The sequence below is a fragment of the Cryptotermes secundus genome, unplaced genomic scaffold (genome assembly GCF_002891405.2).
Source record: "Cryptotermes secundus unplaced genomic scaffold, Csec_1.0 scaffold649, whole genome shotgun sequence".
Lineage (NCBI taxonomy): Eukaryota > Metazoa > Arthropoda > Insecta > Blattodea > Kalotermitidae > Cryptotermes > Cryptotermes secundus.
The window spans coordinates 199,319-218,303 of NW_019738882.1; the positions used below are offsets into that span (position 1 = coordinate 199,319).

At 39.0% G+C, this 18,985-nt stretch overlaps 1 protein-coding gene across 1 annotated transcript in view; it reads right to left on the reverse strand.

The window, feature by feature from the left end:
- LOC111871223 (vacuolar protein sorting-associated protein 13) overlaps positions 1-18,985 on the reverse strand; it is a gene marked incomplete in the record, with an annotated part of 172,647 nt that overhangs the window by 136,812 nt on the left and 16,850 nt on the right. The window contains 4 exon segments of the mRNA XM_023864160.2: positions 1,671-1,823; positions 6,438-6,689; positions 9,326-9,572; positions 11,552-11,675. Of these exon segments, the coding sequence (XP_023719928.2) occupies positions 1,671-1,823; positions 6,438-6,689; positions 9,326-9,572; positions 11,552-11,675 (776 nt within the window).

Sequence of the window (18,985 nt, forward strand, 5' to 3'; positions counted from 1 at the left end):
TGGATGAAATAAATAATAATAATAATAATAATAATAATAATAATGTCTCAACACAGAAATTAGCACTTCAAATCACTATAGACACATGTACAATAGACATGTCTGCAGAGACCTTCCTACATTTATGTAATAGGCTTAATAACAACCATTTCAGTCAAAATACATCACAAGTACAAGCAAGTACTATAATTTTCATACCACATATGGAGTACACAGCACTTTGACATGAATACAAACAGACACTGGATGCATACTTCATTCTGCAATGGAACATCATGCAGACTGATAATCTTCAAACTACATAGCATCACATCACAGAAAACAGTACTCTTCATAGTCAACACAAAAAAGGTTCTTTTTTTCTTATTTATAACATGCATTTATAATCAATCTTATACATGCACAAAGATTCTGATGGTTTGGCCATGTAGAGAGAATGCCTACCAACTGATCAGTTAAAACCCTGTACTCATGGAATTAGTAAGTACACGACCAGTGGGCAGACCGAAAATACGATGGGTGGAAGATCTTAGCACTGACATTAAGAAGATGAAGGTACCAAATTAGAAGATAACAGTCCAGGACAGGACCAAGTGGAAAGTTGTGTTTGAGAAGGCCAAAACTTTATTTTAGTTGTAATGTCAAAATAGAAGATAACATGCGTTATCCAGCACTAGCTAAGAGTGTATTCTGTTACCATCTAAATCTGCCATATGCCCAAATACAGTAATTTAACAATTTTATGGCCCCTCTTATTTTCTTTCCTCCAGTCCATTGTACATGGCTGAAAATGATTATATTTCATGTAGGGATTCATATCTAGATCAATCATATGTAAACCTTAATATTAATTTGCTCTTCAAACAGTGGCACCTTGCTGCTCTTATGTTTGAAAAAGACAAAATTCACTGAATCATAAAAGATGAGTATGTAAATAGAATTTAGTGGTGCTGAAAAGTTTCATTGCATTAAACTGTATGATGTTTCAATTTCTTAAACTTATTACTAATATAATGTCAGGTGTTTGAGCGAATATCAATGGGGGTTTAGATTTGGAGATTTGATTTATTGACCACTTTAACACAACTAGTAACTAAATTTATAGTGCCATCGCTGATTTCCGAACTATACCAATTGCTACAGCACACGCTAAGTCTTAACAATGGAGATTCTTCAGCTTCTGTGCACTGACTAAGTCTTTCTCTTCACAGACTCTCTTACAACTAACTTCTAAACTTGTCTTGCTTATAAAATCTCAGCATGGACCACATAGAAAACACAACTTTTCTACTGTTGCTCCAATCGTTTCCATGGGAACATGTTTGTATGGAAAGGCATTATTCAGTAACAGCTGCATATGCTTATCAAGAATCTGTTGCCTAGTAGTGGATGTCGTTTCGTTGTTTGATTCAAGGTCATTACCCAGTAACAGGCATACACACTACAATATACTAAGGGAGTTTCAATTTCTGTCAAAGCAAATTTCATTAGAAGGCGACATTAATTACTGTGCACCAGTAAGGGAATGAAATACATTTCATTAACTTAAATACTTTAAGTTCATATCTGTCTCTTTTAACATTTCACAATTTGTAATTCCTCCTTCTGTCAGATGGTGTGGCTTACACTACCTTGCCTATATAGATACAAATAAATCACACCCAGCATACCCAGAATAGAAGCCACCATGGGGAACAATAATGTAGGGGGCTTGCAGATCTACATTCAGGTCCATGATGCTCTGTTGCTGGATGGCGTATTGCAGTCCTGTTGCAGACATCTCCTTAAAGTCAGCCAGCTTTGACTCAGCAGTGGCTTGCAGCCTGAACAAATAATACAGAATAAAACACATGTGGTCTGTTCAATATAACATACAAGTACCAAAACATTTTCATTGTTCTTTTAGAAGATTCAATTTTTATGTTACGGCTAGAAATTTCATTTTTAAATTAAAGTCAATCAATAATGCACACTCTTTCTAGAGGATAAACTTGATTATACCAGTCAATGAACTTTCCATGTTGATATTAATGAAGGGGAAAGGACAACTAACAAAAATAAAGTGTCCAACTGACCATGAACAATAAACAATACAACAAACACTGCTGGTATCAGTCAAATGACAGTCTAACTTGAGAAATAATTTTTAAATAGAGCAAAAAAATGTCATCATCCAGTGAAGATGACCCACCCACTCCAAACGACACCACGACAACAAACCGATTCAACCCCCTATTAAATCAACCTGAAACCCCAAACGACATCAATATGACTCCGAAAATAGCCAAACCACCACCAATATTCATTCATGGTGTCCAAAACTACTCAGAAATGATAAAACACATCCAACAAATTGCCGAACAAGAACAATACATCACCAAAAGCCTAGCAAATAACATAGTCAAAATAAATTGTGAAACCCCAGAAACATACAGGAAAATGGTGAGAGAATTCAAAGCACAAAAATCTACCACCACATATATCGACTGAAAGAAGATAGAACATTCAGAATTGTGATATGCTACCTTCACCACACCACCAACATAGAAGACATCAAACAAGAACTTGCCGAGTTAGGGCACAGAGTCAGAAACATCATCAATATCCATCACAAATCCATCAAAGAACCACTAAACCTATTCTTCATAGACCTAGAACCAGCCCAAAATAACAAAAAAAATCTGACATAACAGGACTTCAAAACAGAATTGTAAAAATAGAACCTCTGCACTCCAATAAAACAAACATCATACAATGAACTTGATGCCAACAATATGGACACACAAAAACCTACTGCAATAAGCCATATGTCTGCATCAAATGTGGTGGATCACACAAAACTACAGACTGCAAGAAAACGAGGAACACTCCAGCCAGATGCGTGCATTGGGAAGGAGACCATCCAGCCAACTACAGAGGCTGTGATCACTACCGCAAGCTAACCAAAGGCCTCACTAGCCCAGTACAGAAAAAAATTACCACCACACCTATTTACTCAACCGAAATCTATGCGAAAAATATTCCAGCACTAGAACCATCACCACCCAGAAGCTATGCAGATGCTACAGGACGCAACTCAGCTCTGCCGGAAGAATCTACCCACATACTCATCAAATTCCTAGACGAATTCAAAAACCTACTACAACTACTACTGCAACAAAACACTATGGTACTAAATATGATCACTGCACTCGTCAACAAAATACATTAAATGTTCAAATTTCTTACAATAGCACAATGGAATGCCAACAGCTTACAAAATCATCAAGAGGAAATAAAAATATTCCTAAAGATAAACACTATAGATATTTTCCTAATCAGCAAAACCCACTTCACCGACAAAAGTTATATCAACATACCAACATACAAAACCTACCAGATCAACCACCCTGATGGCAAAGCACATGGAGGAACAGCAATCATAATCAAAGAAACTACAGATCATTTCGTCCTACAGAAGTATGAAGAACCACACATCCAAGCTTCCTCAATCAAAATCACAACCTTCCCGTACCCCTTCACCGTTTCCACGATCTACTGTCCTCCTCGAATCAATCTTAAGAAAATCCACTATGAGACCTTCTTCCGCACCCTGGGGAACCAATTTATAGCTGGTGGTGACTTCAACAGCAAACATACCTTCTGGGGATCAAGGCTCACCACCACAAAAGGAAGAGAACTACATGCGACAATCACTGACAACAACTGCTGATGCATATCTACCGGCTCTCCGACATACTGGCCAAGAGATAAGGAAAAAATTCCAGATCTACTGGACTTCTTCATAACAAAAGGCATTTGTCCATCCTACCTAAACATCACCGCAAGTCTAGATCTGACCTCCGACCATACTCCAATCATAGCAACATTAAGCACAACAGTACTTCCAAAAAAATCCAAGCCCAAGCTCCATACTTCCAAAACAAATTGGGAACTATTCCAACAAATCATAGAGACCAACACAACACTAAACACCAAATTGAAGGACCCAACCGACATAGAAAGAGACTACAAACATTTCATAAACCTACTACAAGCAGCAGCCAAAATGGCAACCCCTACATTCCAACACACTCCCACCCTTAACGACATCCTGTTAAGGATAAAAAAATTGCTGAAAAAAGAAGAGCAAGATCACTCTGGCAAAAAACCCATTCCCCAGAAAACAAATTAAAATTCAACCAACTCAGAAACAAACTAAAACTACAATTACACGACTTAAGGAATACATCTTTCGAAAAATATACCGCAAACCTCTCCAGACAAGACAACTCTATCAGGAAACCCATACGGAACAAAAGACAACCAAAATCAGTTGCCTCACCAATACGTAAGTACACTACTCCTTCAAGCAAATGGGCAAGAAACGACCATGAAAAAGCTAATTTGTTTGCAAAACACTCACAAGAAGTATTCACCCCCCAGGATAACCTACCACTTCAGGAAGTAGACTCAGTTATCAGTGAAACCATGCAAAGATCAAAACAGCCAAAGCCTTTCACACTAAAGGAGATCCATAAAGCAATAAACACACTAAAACCAAAAGAGGCCCCAGGACTAGACCTCATCACCACCAAAATTATAAAACAACTGCCAAAAGAAGTACGACTTAAACACCTATACCTACTCAACACTATTCTCCGATTAAACTACTGGCCCCTCCCACTCAAAACAGCCCAAATCATAATGATATTAAAACCTGGGATAAACCCAACCGACTTCTCCTCATACCAGCCAATAAGCCTATTACCAGTAATAGCAAAACTCCTTGAAAAACTACTTCCCAACAAAATCAACCAAGACTCAAATCCACTAAGCCGGACCCCAGACCATCAGTTCAGTTTCCATAGAGTGCACTCAACCACACAACAAAGCCATCACATCGCCAATACCATATATCAAGCACTGAAAAAAAATCAATACTGTACTGCAGTATTCCTAGACATAGCCCAGGCTTTCGACAAAGTCTGGCATCCCGGTTTACTCTTCAAAATAAAAACACTTCTCCCATCACACTACTTCCCAATATTACACTCATACTTAAGCGACAGAACTTTCGTAGTTAAAGTAAACAATGAACTATCAAGAAGACTACCAATCCTCTCAGGCATACCACAAGGAAGCCTGCTCAGCCCCTTCCTCTACACGCTCTACACCCACGACCTTCCCACATCCCATAAAACACTTATAGGGACATTTGCCAACAACACGGCTATCTTCGCTACACACGATAATCACATCACAGCAAGAACTAACTTACAGAACCACCACATACGCATAGAAAAATGGCTAAAAAAATGGAAAATTAAGGTTAATGAAACAAAATTCATTCAAACAACGTTCACGCTTCGAAAAGGCAAATGTCCCCCCCCCTGATTCAAATAAACCATGGTATGTGTCTAACCACACCATTCACACCGGCCTCAAAACTCCATACATCACAGAAGCCATCAAAGAACACAGCATCAACCACTTCAACAAGTTAGCTAACCACCCAAACCCACTGCTCCAACCACTTTTATATCAACACAACCACAGAAAAACTGGACGAAAGTTGCCAGAAGACCTAAAAAACTGAGGGACACGTCGATGGAAGTGACCCACTCAAGCCACTGAAGTGTACAAGTCTTAACTAATTGTACACAAGACAGCACATTGACTAAAAGATTGCAGTATCTGACTGTCAATAAAGGAGGGGGAAAAAAATAGAGCAAAATATCAAACTGACTGTTTATGCATAGGGATCACATAAAACTAAAATACTGAAAGCATGAATAAAGAATCAGGGATACTTATAATTTGATTCTGCTACAGGACTATATATTTTATGTAAACTATAACAGTTTATATGATATGGGTTAAAATTCTTTTGTACCATGTCAAGTGAATATGGCATAGATGAATGTTTTGTCTGCTTTAATTCTGTATTCTGATGGCACAGAATATGTACAATTATACACAAAATTCTGGTGACAGGAGATATGAATTCTTTCTTGAACATCTATAGACCATCTCAACTTTTGGGAGTTTGCATTTGGCATGATTTCTTTGCAGATATTGGGGTGACACTGAGTCCACTTGATACTGCGGCCACTACTGGTTTATTGTACCAGCCCTGGATGACAGATGACGGTAATTGTGGAGCAATAGGTGGAATGAAGATAGGCAGCGGAAACCAAAGTACACAGAGAAAACCTGCCCCAGTGCGACTTTGCCAACCACAAATCCCATATGACCTGACCTGGACTCAAACCCGGGCCACTGCAGTGGGAAGCCAGCAACTAACCACCTGAGCTATGGCAAGGCCTTTGCAGATATTATTCAGAACTAAAACAATGTCTGAAAAAATGGAACCTTGAGCAAACTTTATGTAATATTTGCTGCCATCAACCTACTGATCTTGACTGAGAAAGGTAAAAAATATGTCAAGAACTTACTGAGCCAAGTTAACTTCCTTTGGTGCCTTGAACACATCTACCACTCTGTTGATTGTCTGAGCATCATAAACTACTTTCAGAGATTTTGAAGTAACACGGATCCTTTGGTCACATGTGTCATCCAGAGGATGTGTTTCAAACAGAACATCCAATAGAGCCTTACTGTCCTGCTCCTTGGATGTGACCAGCTGTGGTACATTGTTGTCCTGCTTCAACCCAAATACTGTGAATCCCTCTATCTGCATCATCACTCTAAAAAGACATAAGCACAAACATGCACAGGATTAAAAATTATTGCATCATACTGTATTAAAACCCAGGAGATCACAGTAAGAAATAAACCATTTGATTGTTTGGATTTGAGGTTCTCACAGCAGTGACTATGACGAATATGTAACACAGAGCAGTCTGGTAGAAGTTCAATGATACTTCAGAGAACTGTACTACTTCCATCTTCAGGGTTGACGAGTGGGCCAAGAAAGCAACCGGCAAGAAGCACACAGAAAGCACAATTTATTCTTCGATTCTCCAAAATGTCAGCAAACTGCATCACATCCCAGAAGACAGTACTTCTCAAACCTGCTTTAGAGTACCAGTAAATCATTTGTTTGTATGATCAAAGAATGATCGATTTGGACAATAAGTTAACTTGAAACAGAAGTCAGATCTAGTTCAGTGTCTATTTGCTAACAGGCTACCAAGACCAAAATTCATGCATACCCTTACAGTCTAGCTCCAATTTAATGATTCTTCCTGTCAGGATAGCACTGGCCACCTTGAAATAGCAATGGCTAACACTGACATCATTACTGCCTGCCTGTAAGCAGCGCTGGCCAACAGTCACGCGCTGCCAAGGTCTGCTGACAGATGTAACGTTTATAGTGAGCTGTTCCAGTAATCCAATGTTCCTGACTGCATGTGCACTCTGATAACTTGTCTTGAAATCAAGATTTGACAACAATGCCACATTCATCAGCCCGAGTTTCGGGAGTGCTATATCACATGCAGGAGGGCCAGAGATCATAAAAATTGTGGCTCCACTGTAGAAATGGCAAGGATGCGTGCCTTGAAAAGGCAGTTGAATCTCAAAGCATCATATTTCACGGATTCTTTCTCTATGCGGTTACACGTAATAATGAGGAGTGATATTGAGTGCAGTTAAACAATCTGTTGATGATCAAATTTGGGGATTGAAAATTTAAGTCATTACCTAGGTGCCTGGAGACTTGCGAAAAGTGTTTTGCAGTGAAAGAGCAAAGATGACAACACATGGACACGCAATGAGGTTAAGAATGCGATAATCAGCATTCATGCGTAATACCGTATGCAAGACGCTCCGCTAACTAGGCCACTGGAGATGGTCATATGAGTAAATACACAGCGATAAGACGCAAGAGGTCCACCCCCAGCCACATAGAATACCCAATGAAAGCCTAACTTTAGGAAATTAGAACACAAGGGAGGAGCTATCTACCCCCTTGTCGTCCACGCTGAATCAGCGAATTAAGACTATAAATGAGGGAAATTCAAGAGACTTGGAATCTGATCTTATACAGAATATAGAGTTGTCAGCCGAAGGCTATCGGCGACATGTATTCCATAAGAGGGTGGACAACGGCCGTAATCTACATTTGTATTGCAAGTAAGTCTTTTCGCTCATATACGCCATGCTGTTAGATGTTATTGTTAAGAACAGTGTTATTGTGAGATTATAAGGCAGTCTCCAGTGTACCAAGTGAGAGCCAGGGTAGAACAGGGTAGAAATGAACGGAGAGTGACAGACAATGATAGGAGCACAGTTTCAAGGCACCTCCCCTCCACAACCAAGGTCGGTAGAATTAGTTTAGGATAAGAGTCATGATAGACAGATCAAAAGCAAACCTTTTTCTTCATGTAATTATTATTGTAAATAGAGAAGTGTACATAGTAGAAATGTTCGCAGGGAGTTCTGAGTCACCCGCCAGTAACCATCCTGTCCTCGCCCGATCCCGAGCTACCTTAGCTAAGACCGCCGACGGCAGCCGAGTGCAACATAGATGTTAGCGAAAGAGAATAACAGACGAAAGTGATTATAAGTTCTCACCCCCCCTCCCCCCGAAGTTAAACAATCAAAATGTAACTTTACCACAGCGTTAATATATTATTAATAACAGTACACTTTAGAAACACTGGAAATTAAACAAACAGACCTTGNTGCAGTTAAACAATCTGTTGATGATCAAATTTGGGGATTGAAAATTTAAGTCATTACCTAGGTGCCTGGAGACTNGTATTATCAGGTTATCTGATTATGATGGGAGCTGGTCTGAAACTAACATTCCAACTGTTCACACAGTCTAAGCAAATATTCATCTGCACAAAATCAGTGCATTCTAGGAGTTCACTTTTGTGTCTGGCCACTTCTTTCAGCTGAATAGGCAGAGTTTAATCAGAGGAATTATGGAGATAGACCAGAAGGTATGCAGCCTGCAGCACATCCACAAAATATTCTCTTTAATGATATTTTTCAAGGACAGTAATATGTTCAAATGATTCTTATTTATAGATATTAAACACCTGGTACTGATTATAGATACCAATACACAAAGACATATATGCTTATTTATATATACATCATTTAATGATACCACCAGTATCTCAGACTGAATAGTACTAATGATAGCATGGCTGATGAATAATGAACTGAAACAACAGGCAAAAAGTCACAGTCTAAGTTGACAGTCTATCCCTGCATTTGCTTGGCAGCACCGAGGACAAAAGACCTCAGAAAGAATAGCTGGTATCAAAGATGAACTTAAAACTAGGTATCTCCCAATAAGAAGCCAAAAGCATTACCGTTTGGACAAAGCTGCTTGATAACGTACATGTTATTAATCAGTCCATCTCACCTTATAGCATCAGCAGAAGGTCGCTGCTCGATACGACTGGAAACACCTTTCAGTTCAGTGTATAAGACCTGTGGAATATCCAGGGAATCATCTCGCACTTCCACTGCTAGACATTTTAGCACAAAGCTCAAGCTAATTTCAACGAACGTTTTAGGGTACTGAGCTGGCTTTGAATTCTCTTGATAGTCAATCGCACGGTACAGTTTTGCTTTCTCTTCAGGAGTCATGGCATCTTCGAACTTCTTTGCTACAAATAATAATATCATATTAGGTACAAGAAACCCACTGTATCTATAGTTTCATTGTACTTTTATATATGTATACAAACAAGAATCTGATGCCTATAAATATTTAGAAAGTAAAAAGGTAAAAGGTAAAGTTGTCCATGTAACAGGCTGCGGAGGCCCACACCGTCATGAGACGTGGAGAGACACATATTTTCTAGGCAACTGGTTCACAGGTGGCGATGAGGTTGTCAGCCTTATGCACCAACCACCCTTTACCCCCAGGAAGATTCCTGGAGCTCATTTCTGTTAGATGCTGAGTCAGCCCCAGTGCGGCTGGAAGGATTAGGTCAACTGAAAAATTCAATGACCTCATGGGGAATCAAACCTGTGACCTTCTGGCTTGTAGTACAGTGCATCAAGCAACTACACTAAATCTTTTTTTTTTTCATTTCGTGCATCCTGTTGTCTTATTATATACAATTCTTTATTGGAGTCCGTCATAACATAACTACATAATGGTCAAGGTTAATATTACCTAAGCTACATGTTTTGGCTTTTAAAGCCATCACCAGGCAATCTGTATTCCCAACAGAACAGACAAAATACATTGTAAAATGAGGCACCGGCCAAACAATTAATGTCAAATAATACTACATCTATACCACAGGCCTTCAAGCACTTTACTATATGCATACAAGTCTTGAATATACCATTATGTCTGTGGGAATATAACAAGATTGCAACAACTGACTTCATGATATGCAGTATCACGTGAAGAATTTTTAACCACATTTTACTCCATAACTTTCGTTTCATAATAAGTTCATAATTCATTGTACTTTTATACCTTGTATTTTGTATTGTAACAGTTATCAAGCATCCAGCTTTACTATCACAATGAAATTGCAGTTCAATAGTGTGTGAATATAGTAATCATGTGTTTTGCCTGATGATGGCTTTAAAAGCTGAAACATGTAGCTAACGTAATATTAACCTTGACTGTTATGTTGTGTTATGACGGACTCCAATAAAGAATTGTAAACTACACTATCCTGTGCCCCAGTTAGAAAGCAAGATATGGAAAGCAACATATACTGAACAAGAAATAAATTCAAAACAAAATGTGCAGAACATGGAAATTGGGCTTCCTTTGGCACTTATGACACCAGGCTGTTAATTCTGAAATTCTTTTAACAATCATTTACAGACAGATATTGAAAACACTGGAACGCAAGATGACATTCTTTGGGTTAAGAGTGAATAAAGTGATGAGATGCATCATCTTCAGAGAATGAAAGTGTGACTGAAGGATCATGAACAAATTTTCTGATTAAATAAAAAAATTGAAAGAAATGTGCATTTAGTGAAAATTTGAAATTTTCATTTCCTTCTGGTATACTTTCCACAATTTTCACTTTAAATGTATTTTAAGCATTTCGTTATTTTAACTGATGTGTCCTAAATAAACTCACTGAAATAAATACACTGTTATAATTTTTTCCTAAAACCCTGATTTAAAATTGGAAGTGTCTTAATTTTGGGGACATAAGTAATGCTGTGTATCACTGTATTTGACAAAGGCAGACTAATTTCAGCTAGTTTAAGACTAAAATGATGTCATTTACCTGCCCAGACAAAATTTATCACAGTCAAGTACCTCTATCATTTTGAAAATACAAGATGCTGATGCTAAGTATGATAGTGTAACATGATAAAGGGGTAACAGCTGGTACAAATGCAGCTGCAAGAATCACTAAGAACACTTCTACAATAATTTTTTTTTCAGTAGTACTACTATTTCAATAGCTATTCATATTACAAACATCCTTTTTAATTTTTGTCAAGTACCTCATTGATGACTTTTAGAGTTTCATTAAACTTCTAAAAGTTCCCTACAACTGGCAGTCATCCAATTAACAATAGTTACCCCAAGCTGGAAGAAGTAATCACAGCAAGAATACCAAAATATTTTAGACATATGTGCACTGAAACAGCTAACCTATTGCTGCAGCTGTAAGAGTCTCCTCCTCTTTCGTCTGTGAACTTCCCCCAAACCAACCACTGAACCAACCACCAGATTTCTGTTTCTTCATCTCCTGCTCCCTCCGGTCCATTCGCTCCAACTGAAACACACATTACTCACTGACCATCTAGCATGATATGTCACTTCATCTATAAACTTTCTTAGAAGGAAGATTAAGAACAACCAAATCCTGCTTCTTCAGGAAAATAAGACCCAAGAACAAGAACACTGAAAGTGGAAAGCTGAGGAAAGATGGAGCTGTTACTTAAGCAAATTAAAACTTTATTAGAATATGATCATCTGTAAGACCATAAACCTAAAAGCAGCAACATAACACATTGCTGTACAGAAATATTGTTAAAATGCAGATGTATTACATTCCATTATACAGTCTGTCTCATGCAGTGCCCATTGTTAGAGAACGCAGACAGGGCAGCAAATAAAACAAAATATTTTGCCAGAGCAAATTTTTGGGTGTAATCTGCATGGAATTTCATGCAATAACAGTAGTACTGGTGGACATATATGCTATGGGGGGGTCTAGTCACTGCATCTGAATTAGCAGAGTGAAGAGGACAAAATGTGAATTAGTGTGAAGAGGTAGATGGAAATGTATGTGAACATAATAAACAGTGAAACCTGAAAACTGTTGAGGCACATATCAATAATCTTCAGTTTCCTTACACTATGAAATACTGACCTGAAGAAAAGTACAACATATATTTGGGGTGCATGCAGAATTCATCAAGAGAATTCATGTAATTAAAATTCACAACAAATTCTGCCTGAAAGAATCTGAGGTTCAGATAATGAAACTTTCTCCTGGAACACAGCTGGGTAAAAAGACCAGAATGATATAAGGGTGGAAGGGGGTTGCAGATTTGGTAGAAAATTTGGGATTCTGGACAAGAGTAACTCATTTGTCAGTGATGGAGGATTCACTGGATAATGAAGCAAGTTTTGATGTCACTGGGATGACTGCAGATGCACTTGCTTACGTAATGGAAGTATGAATATGAAATCAGTTGGTGTTAGATGACAGCTGAGAAAGGTACTGTACTGCTAACAACAGGTAAATTTAACATGAACTAATGGGTGGAAATGACGGTAATGAAAATGGATATAAAAGATTAATAACCCTTGACCTGACAAGAATCCACATTGTTATAGAACCTGATACAGCAGAAATATATCCGGAGACAGTCCAATCCAGTCGCCTTGGTCACAGTCTTCCTTTTTATGATCTATTTTAATAATATCCTACCTTGCAAGTCTCAGCCTCCCACACAGCCTCTATCCAACAGATTTTGTATTATGTTTCCATCTAATTACAATTTGTATATACTGTGACAAGGTTACCTAAACATTGTCTCTTGCATGGTAATGGCTCAATAAACAAGTGAGCCATCATTAGGCAATGGCTTGTCAACACATTTGGAAGAATGAGCGTACTGTCAGAGATGGTGTTTTCTATGCAGTCTGTCCCAAGGCTATACAGCGAGGATTGATGGGAAAAGTTAGGTAACTGATAGCCAGTGATAGCCAGCAGTTGGGGCAGTTGAGGACCATTTGTAAGAAGTTAGCCAGCTGGTAATCTCATGAACATGGAAGCAGAAGATGTGGTTAGCAGCCATAACCTAACAATGCCTGGTGAAGACATAGAAGCCTTACTGTTCAGAGCAGTGATTTGATTAAGAGTGTAGATTAGTGGTAGTGTTATAATTACTTGTAATTGTGAGTTATAAGTGCCCAACAAATCCAGTTATCAATTCAAATCCTGTGTCTAGTCACTAATATGCGACAATATTACAGTCCCTTCTAATTAGTTTAAGAACAATCATAAAAAAAATGAAATTAACAAGATAGAAAATGGCAAGGTAATCACAGAAAGAAAGCAGAATGACAAAACTTACAATAAATAAACCTGACTTCAAAGGAAGTGATATAGGACTTCATTAGCCAACCTCAAACAAGATTATTCTAAAATAAAATGTGAAGTCTAAATATAACTTTGTTCAAACTATTGTCACAAGATATATGACATAAACTCCGTCCTAAGTGCAACAATTTATTGTAGTACTTTCATCTTACTTTCTTCTACACTACATGTTTCAGCCGCAAACGGCCATCATCAGGTGTATACACTCACGTAGCTGCTACACTGCACGTAGTTTAAAATTTAAAAAAACTAGTCTTCCCAATTGTTCTTTTCGTCATTGCTAACAGGTTTCGATATATCAGAATTTTCCCCACTGATATCTGTCTGATTTGTACAAAATCTTTGTTAACTTACACACGTCAATTTGATTTTCATAAACTGGCACTTTTAAAATCTTCAATTCAAATTTTAAAAATTTCTTTAAAATTTTTTCAAATTTTAAAATTTAAAATTCTCAGGGTTACCCACCCTATGTCTAGAGTGCTGCAGTGGCTACTTCTTGTTTTCAGCATTGCTCGGGTGTTATTCTGTGTAGGCTCCCTGTGTGCATGCCGCTGCTTATCTTTAATATGTGTAGTGTAGTGTAGTGTAGTGTAGTGTAGTGTAGAAGAAAGCAAGACGAAAGTACTACAATAAATTGTTGCACTTAGGATGGAGTTTATGTCATATATGGTATATAGTGTAACAGGATGCTTAACCTTTATCGGATGGGCCATTTAATTTCCGGTTGGGGCAGCTGGATGGAGTTTATTTAAATGCCCGCCCTTCTAGAGCAATGAAATTGTAAGCATGTTTCTAAAAATGGTGTGATTTCTACATTTTTTATGATAAACGAACGAAATGAACGCTCCTTTAATGTAGAAAGAATACAGAATCAGATATTCTAATATACAGATTTTAATATATGCAAAAAATTTGTACACTGATTCCCCAAAAAAAATTTCCCAAAATTCATACATTTTCTGCACCATGCGTTCTAGCAGTGTAATACATTTTCTGCACCATGCATTTTGGTAGTGCAAGTCCTTGTGGCGACTTCACATTCAATGGTGTCTCTTGTTGAAGCTTATTTATCATATGGGACATGTCGGTATGCACGACTGTAGGCATCTGAAATCGCTCGCTGTGTAATGTGTTAGAAAGACACAGGAGTTAATTCTCGGAATATGGTGTTGCCAGATCGGTCATTCGTTCATTCATTGCAGTCAAATCATTGTGTTTGTAACGATTTTGAAACATCGCAATATAAGGTTAGCCACCCATGACATCATGTAGCATGTTTGAAGCAGATATTGGGTTCAGCCAAGACGTGAATGAGATTTTTGTATGAATGGGCTCGAGGTTATGATTTATGGTTTCTTATCGTGGTCTAAGCACGGAGATTCACTGCTAGAGAGCCGTATAGTTCACCATGGCCACACGATGATGTCGTATGGAAGATGCTGAAATTGAGAAACAGCTGTTCAATGACACAGATTTGGACTGCTATTCAACCGATTCTAAGAGTGGCAAGGAAAGTTGGAGTTCTGATGCTGAAATTGAGAAACAGCTGTTCAANTTGTACACTGATTCCCCAAAAAAAATTTCCCAAAATTCATACATTTTCTGCACCATGCGTTCTAGCAGTGTAATACATTTTCTGCACCATGCATTTTGGTAGTGCAAGTCCTTGTGGCGACTTCACATTCAATGGTGTCTCTTGTTGAAGCTTATTTATCATATGGGACATGTCGGTATGCACGACTGTAGGCATCTGAAATCGCTCGCTGTGTAATGTGTTAGAAAGACACAGGAGTTAATTCTCGGAATATGGTGTTGCCAGATCGGTCATTCGTTCATTCATTGCAGTCAAATCATTGTGTTTGTAACGATTTTGAAACATCGCAATATAAGGTTAGCCACCCATGACATCATGTAGCATGTTTGAAGCAGATATTGGGTTCAGCCAAGACGTGAATGAGATTTTTGTATGTATGGGCTCGAGGTTATGATTTATGGTTTCTTATCGTGGTCTAAGCACGGAGATTCACTGCTAGAGAGCCGTATAGTTCACCATGGCCACACGATGATGTCGTATGGAAGATGCTGAAATTGAGAAACAGCTGTTCAATGACACAGATTTGGACTGCTATTCAACCGATTCTAAGAGTGGCAAGGAAAGTTGGAGTTCTGATGCTGAAATTGAGAAACAGCTGTTCAATGACACAGATTCGGACTGCTATTCAACCGATTCTGAGAGTGGCGAGGAAAGTTGGAGTTCTGATTCCGCGGACGAAGGGTCATCACCTTTGTCGGCAACTTGGGGACCGCCAGACCAGTGTGGCTGGAGAGGTGTGAATAATTATTCCGGTGTAGCTGCGGGGATAAATATCACTGCAACTCCACACGTGAATAAGGATTCCACCCCTCTCTGCGTTTTCATGCTCTACTTTGTGGGGATTATCCATCTGCTGGTGGAAGAGAAGAATAGGTACTACCACCAGTACCTAGACAGACTTGAAGATGGACCATCTCCGCGGACTGACGTAACTGAATCCGAGATGTTTCTGTTTCTAGGAANAATGGGCTCGAGGTTATGATTTATGGTTTCTTATCGTGGTCTAAGCACGGAGATTCACTGCTAGAGAGCCGTATAGTTCACCATGGCCACACGATGATGTCGTATGGAAGATGCTGAAATTGAGAAACAGCTGTTCAATGACACAGATTTGGACTGCTATTCAACCGATTCTAAGAGTGGCAAGGAAAGTTGGAGTTCTGATGCTGAAATTGAGAAACAGCTGTTCAATGACACAGATTCGGACTGCTATTCAACCGATTCTGAGAGTGGCGAGGAAAGTTGGAGTTCTGATTCCGCGGACGAAGGGTCATCACCTTTGTCGGCAACTTGGGGACCGCCAGACCAGTGTGGCTGGAGAGGTGTGAATAATTATTCCGGTGTAGCTGCGGGGATAAATATCACTGCAACTCCACACGTGAATAAGGATTCCACCCCTCTCTGCGTTTTCATGCTCTACTTTGTGGGGATTATCCATCTGCTGGTGGAAGAGAAGAATAGGTACTACCACCAGTACCTAGACAGACTTGAAGATGGACCATCTCCGCGGACTGACGTAACTGAATCCGAGATGTTTCTGTTTCTAGGAATAATTATTCAAATGGGACATGACATTAGAGACACACTAAAGGACTACTGGTCGACTGCTGAACAATTTGCCACGCCTTTCTAATCTAACACAATGAAACGCGACAGTTTTCTTCACATTCTTCGTTTTCTACATTTTGCAGACAACAGTACAGAAACTGACAGGAATGCCGACAGTTATGACCGACTATGGACAATTCGGACCATCTTCGACACTCTCAATGACACATATCAAAAATATTATAACCCTTCCGAACATTTGGCCATAGACGAAATAATAGTTAAATTCAAGGGAAGGGTGGCTTTTAGACAGTACATTCCTAAGAAGCACAAATGTTTCGGAATAAAAATCTTCAAAATTTGTGACGCCGCTGGGTATACCTATGACATGAAGGTTTACTTAGGAAAAGACAGGAAACATGCCAGCCAAGACGTGACAGTGACACATGCTACAGTTAGGGACCTATGCAGGCGTATTGAGGGCGTAGGTCACAAACTGTACATGGACAATTTCTTTTCGTCACCAGACTTGTTCAACGACCTGATGACAAAGGACATAACGCGCTGTGGGATAGTCAGACCTAATCGGAAGGGCTTGCCTGATGATTTTTGACGAAGACAATTTCAACTGAAGAAAGGTGACATTCGTGTTAGGGTGAGACGGAACTTGACAGCACTAGTTTGGAAGGACAAACGTGACGTACACATACTGACAAACATGCACTGTCCTCCAGCAGAAGGTACTTTCCGTAATGAGCACGGAAATGCCATCAAACCATCAGTTGTTGTGGATTATAACACGCACATTGCTTATGTCGACAAAGCGGACAGAATGACAAACAGTTACAGCATCAGTCGTCGGACCTGGAAATGGACAAATAAACTATTTTTCCATCTCCTGGATCTGACAATTCTGAACAGCTTCATCTTGCTGTCATCCTGTGGCGCGAAACTGTCACATCGAGACTTTCGTCTCGCCCTTGTGTGCAACATGGTGGAAGAAGCTGGAGGGGGTTCACCTCGCCCTCAAAGGTCCATTGGTCGACCTCCTGCCATGTCGTTAGTAAAACAATTAGAGGAAGCCCGTCGACATCACTAGCCTGCTTCCTCTAAATCGCAAATGAGGTGTCATGTGTGTTCTTCGCGTGGGAAGCGGTCTAGCGTTCGTACAAAGTGCGTGAGGTGTGATGTCGGACTCTGCATTTCGGAATGTTTTCAGCAGTACCACATGAAGGCCACATTACCATAGATGACGCAGGAGGGAAGGCTGTTTCCTCATGAAGATGGTGAACATATATCATGTAAGTAGAGCAAAAATTTAATTTTAAATTTAATTTTAAAAAATCTTTACACGCGTGCAATGCGCGAAATCATATGAGGTCGTTCGGCCATATGACGTCGGTAGATTACATTAGATCACACAGGAGGGAAGGCTGTCACCTTATAAAGGTTGTGACCAAAAATCATGTGAATAGAACAACAATTTATATTTTAAATTTAATTTTAAAAAAATCTTTACACGCATGGAATGCGTGATGTCATATGATGTTGTTCGGCCATTTGGCCTTACTTTTAACGTCATATGACATCGCTAGATTACATTAGATCATGCAGGAAGGAAGGCTGTCTCCTTATAAAGGTGGTGACCAAAAATCATGTAAATAGAACAACAATTTATATTCTTAATTTAATTGTAAAAAAACCTTACACGCGTGGAATCCGTGACATCATATGACGACGTTTGGCCAGCTGCCCTAACTTTTAATGACATCATATGATGACGTTCGTCCAATAAAGGTTAAATATAATATTGTAAACTGTCACAAGATTAGAAGAGTTGATTCTTGGATTACTTCATGATGTGTTGTTGGCTAGTAAGGTTATATAGCCCTGAAGAGTGAATGCTGAATGTAAAAAATCATGGAAGTGGTCATGGCCATTTTGGTACTGTCCCAGCATTTGCTTGGAGAAATTGAAGAAAACAAAAATATTCATTCAGGAAAGCAGATCTCTTGGTCAAGATTTGAATTAAAGTCCTCATAAGTGAAATAAAGGAGTGCCAACCACTGAATTATAAGATCTTGTAATGCAAAGTAAGTTCTATAGCGATAACTCCATGCTTTCTCTTAACCATCTATGATGAAATGCACTTTAACAAAAATATAATATTTTTTTAAGATCTATACATACTGATCACCCACAAAACCAGAGTACATTCAATTATATTGTTTGAACTCTGTGATTTCAGCCCACTAGCAAACCATACCGACCGAGCAACTGCCACTTGTCGGCGAAGTTTAGTGCCAACTTTTGCAGATAGAGGGTG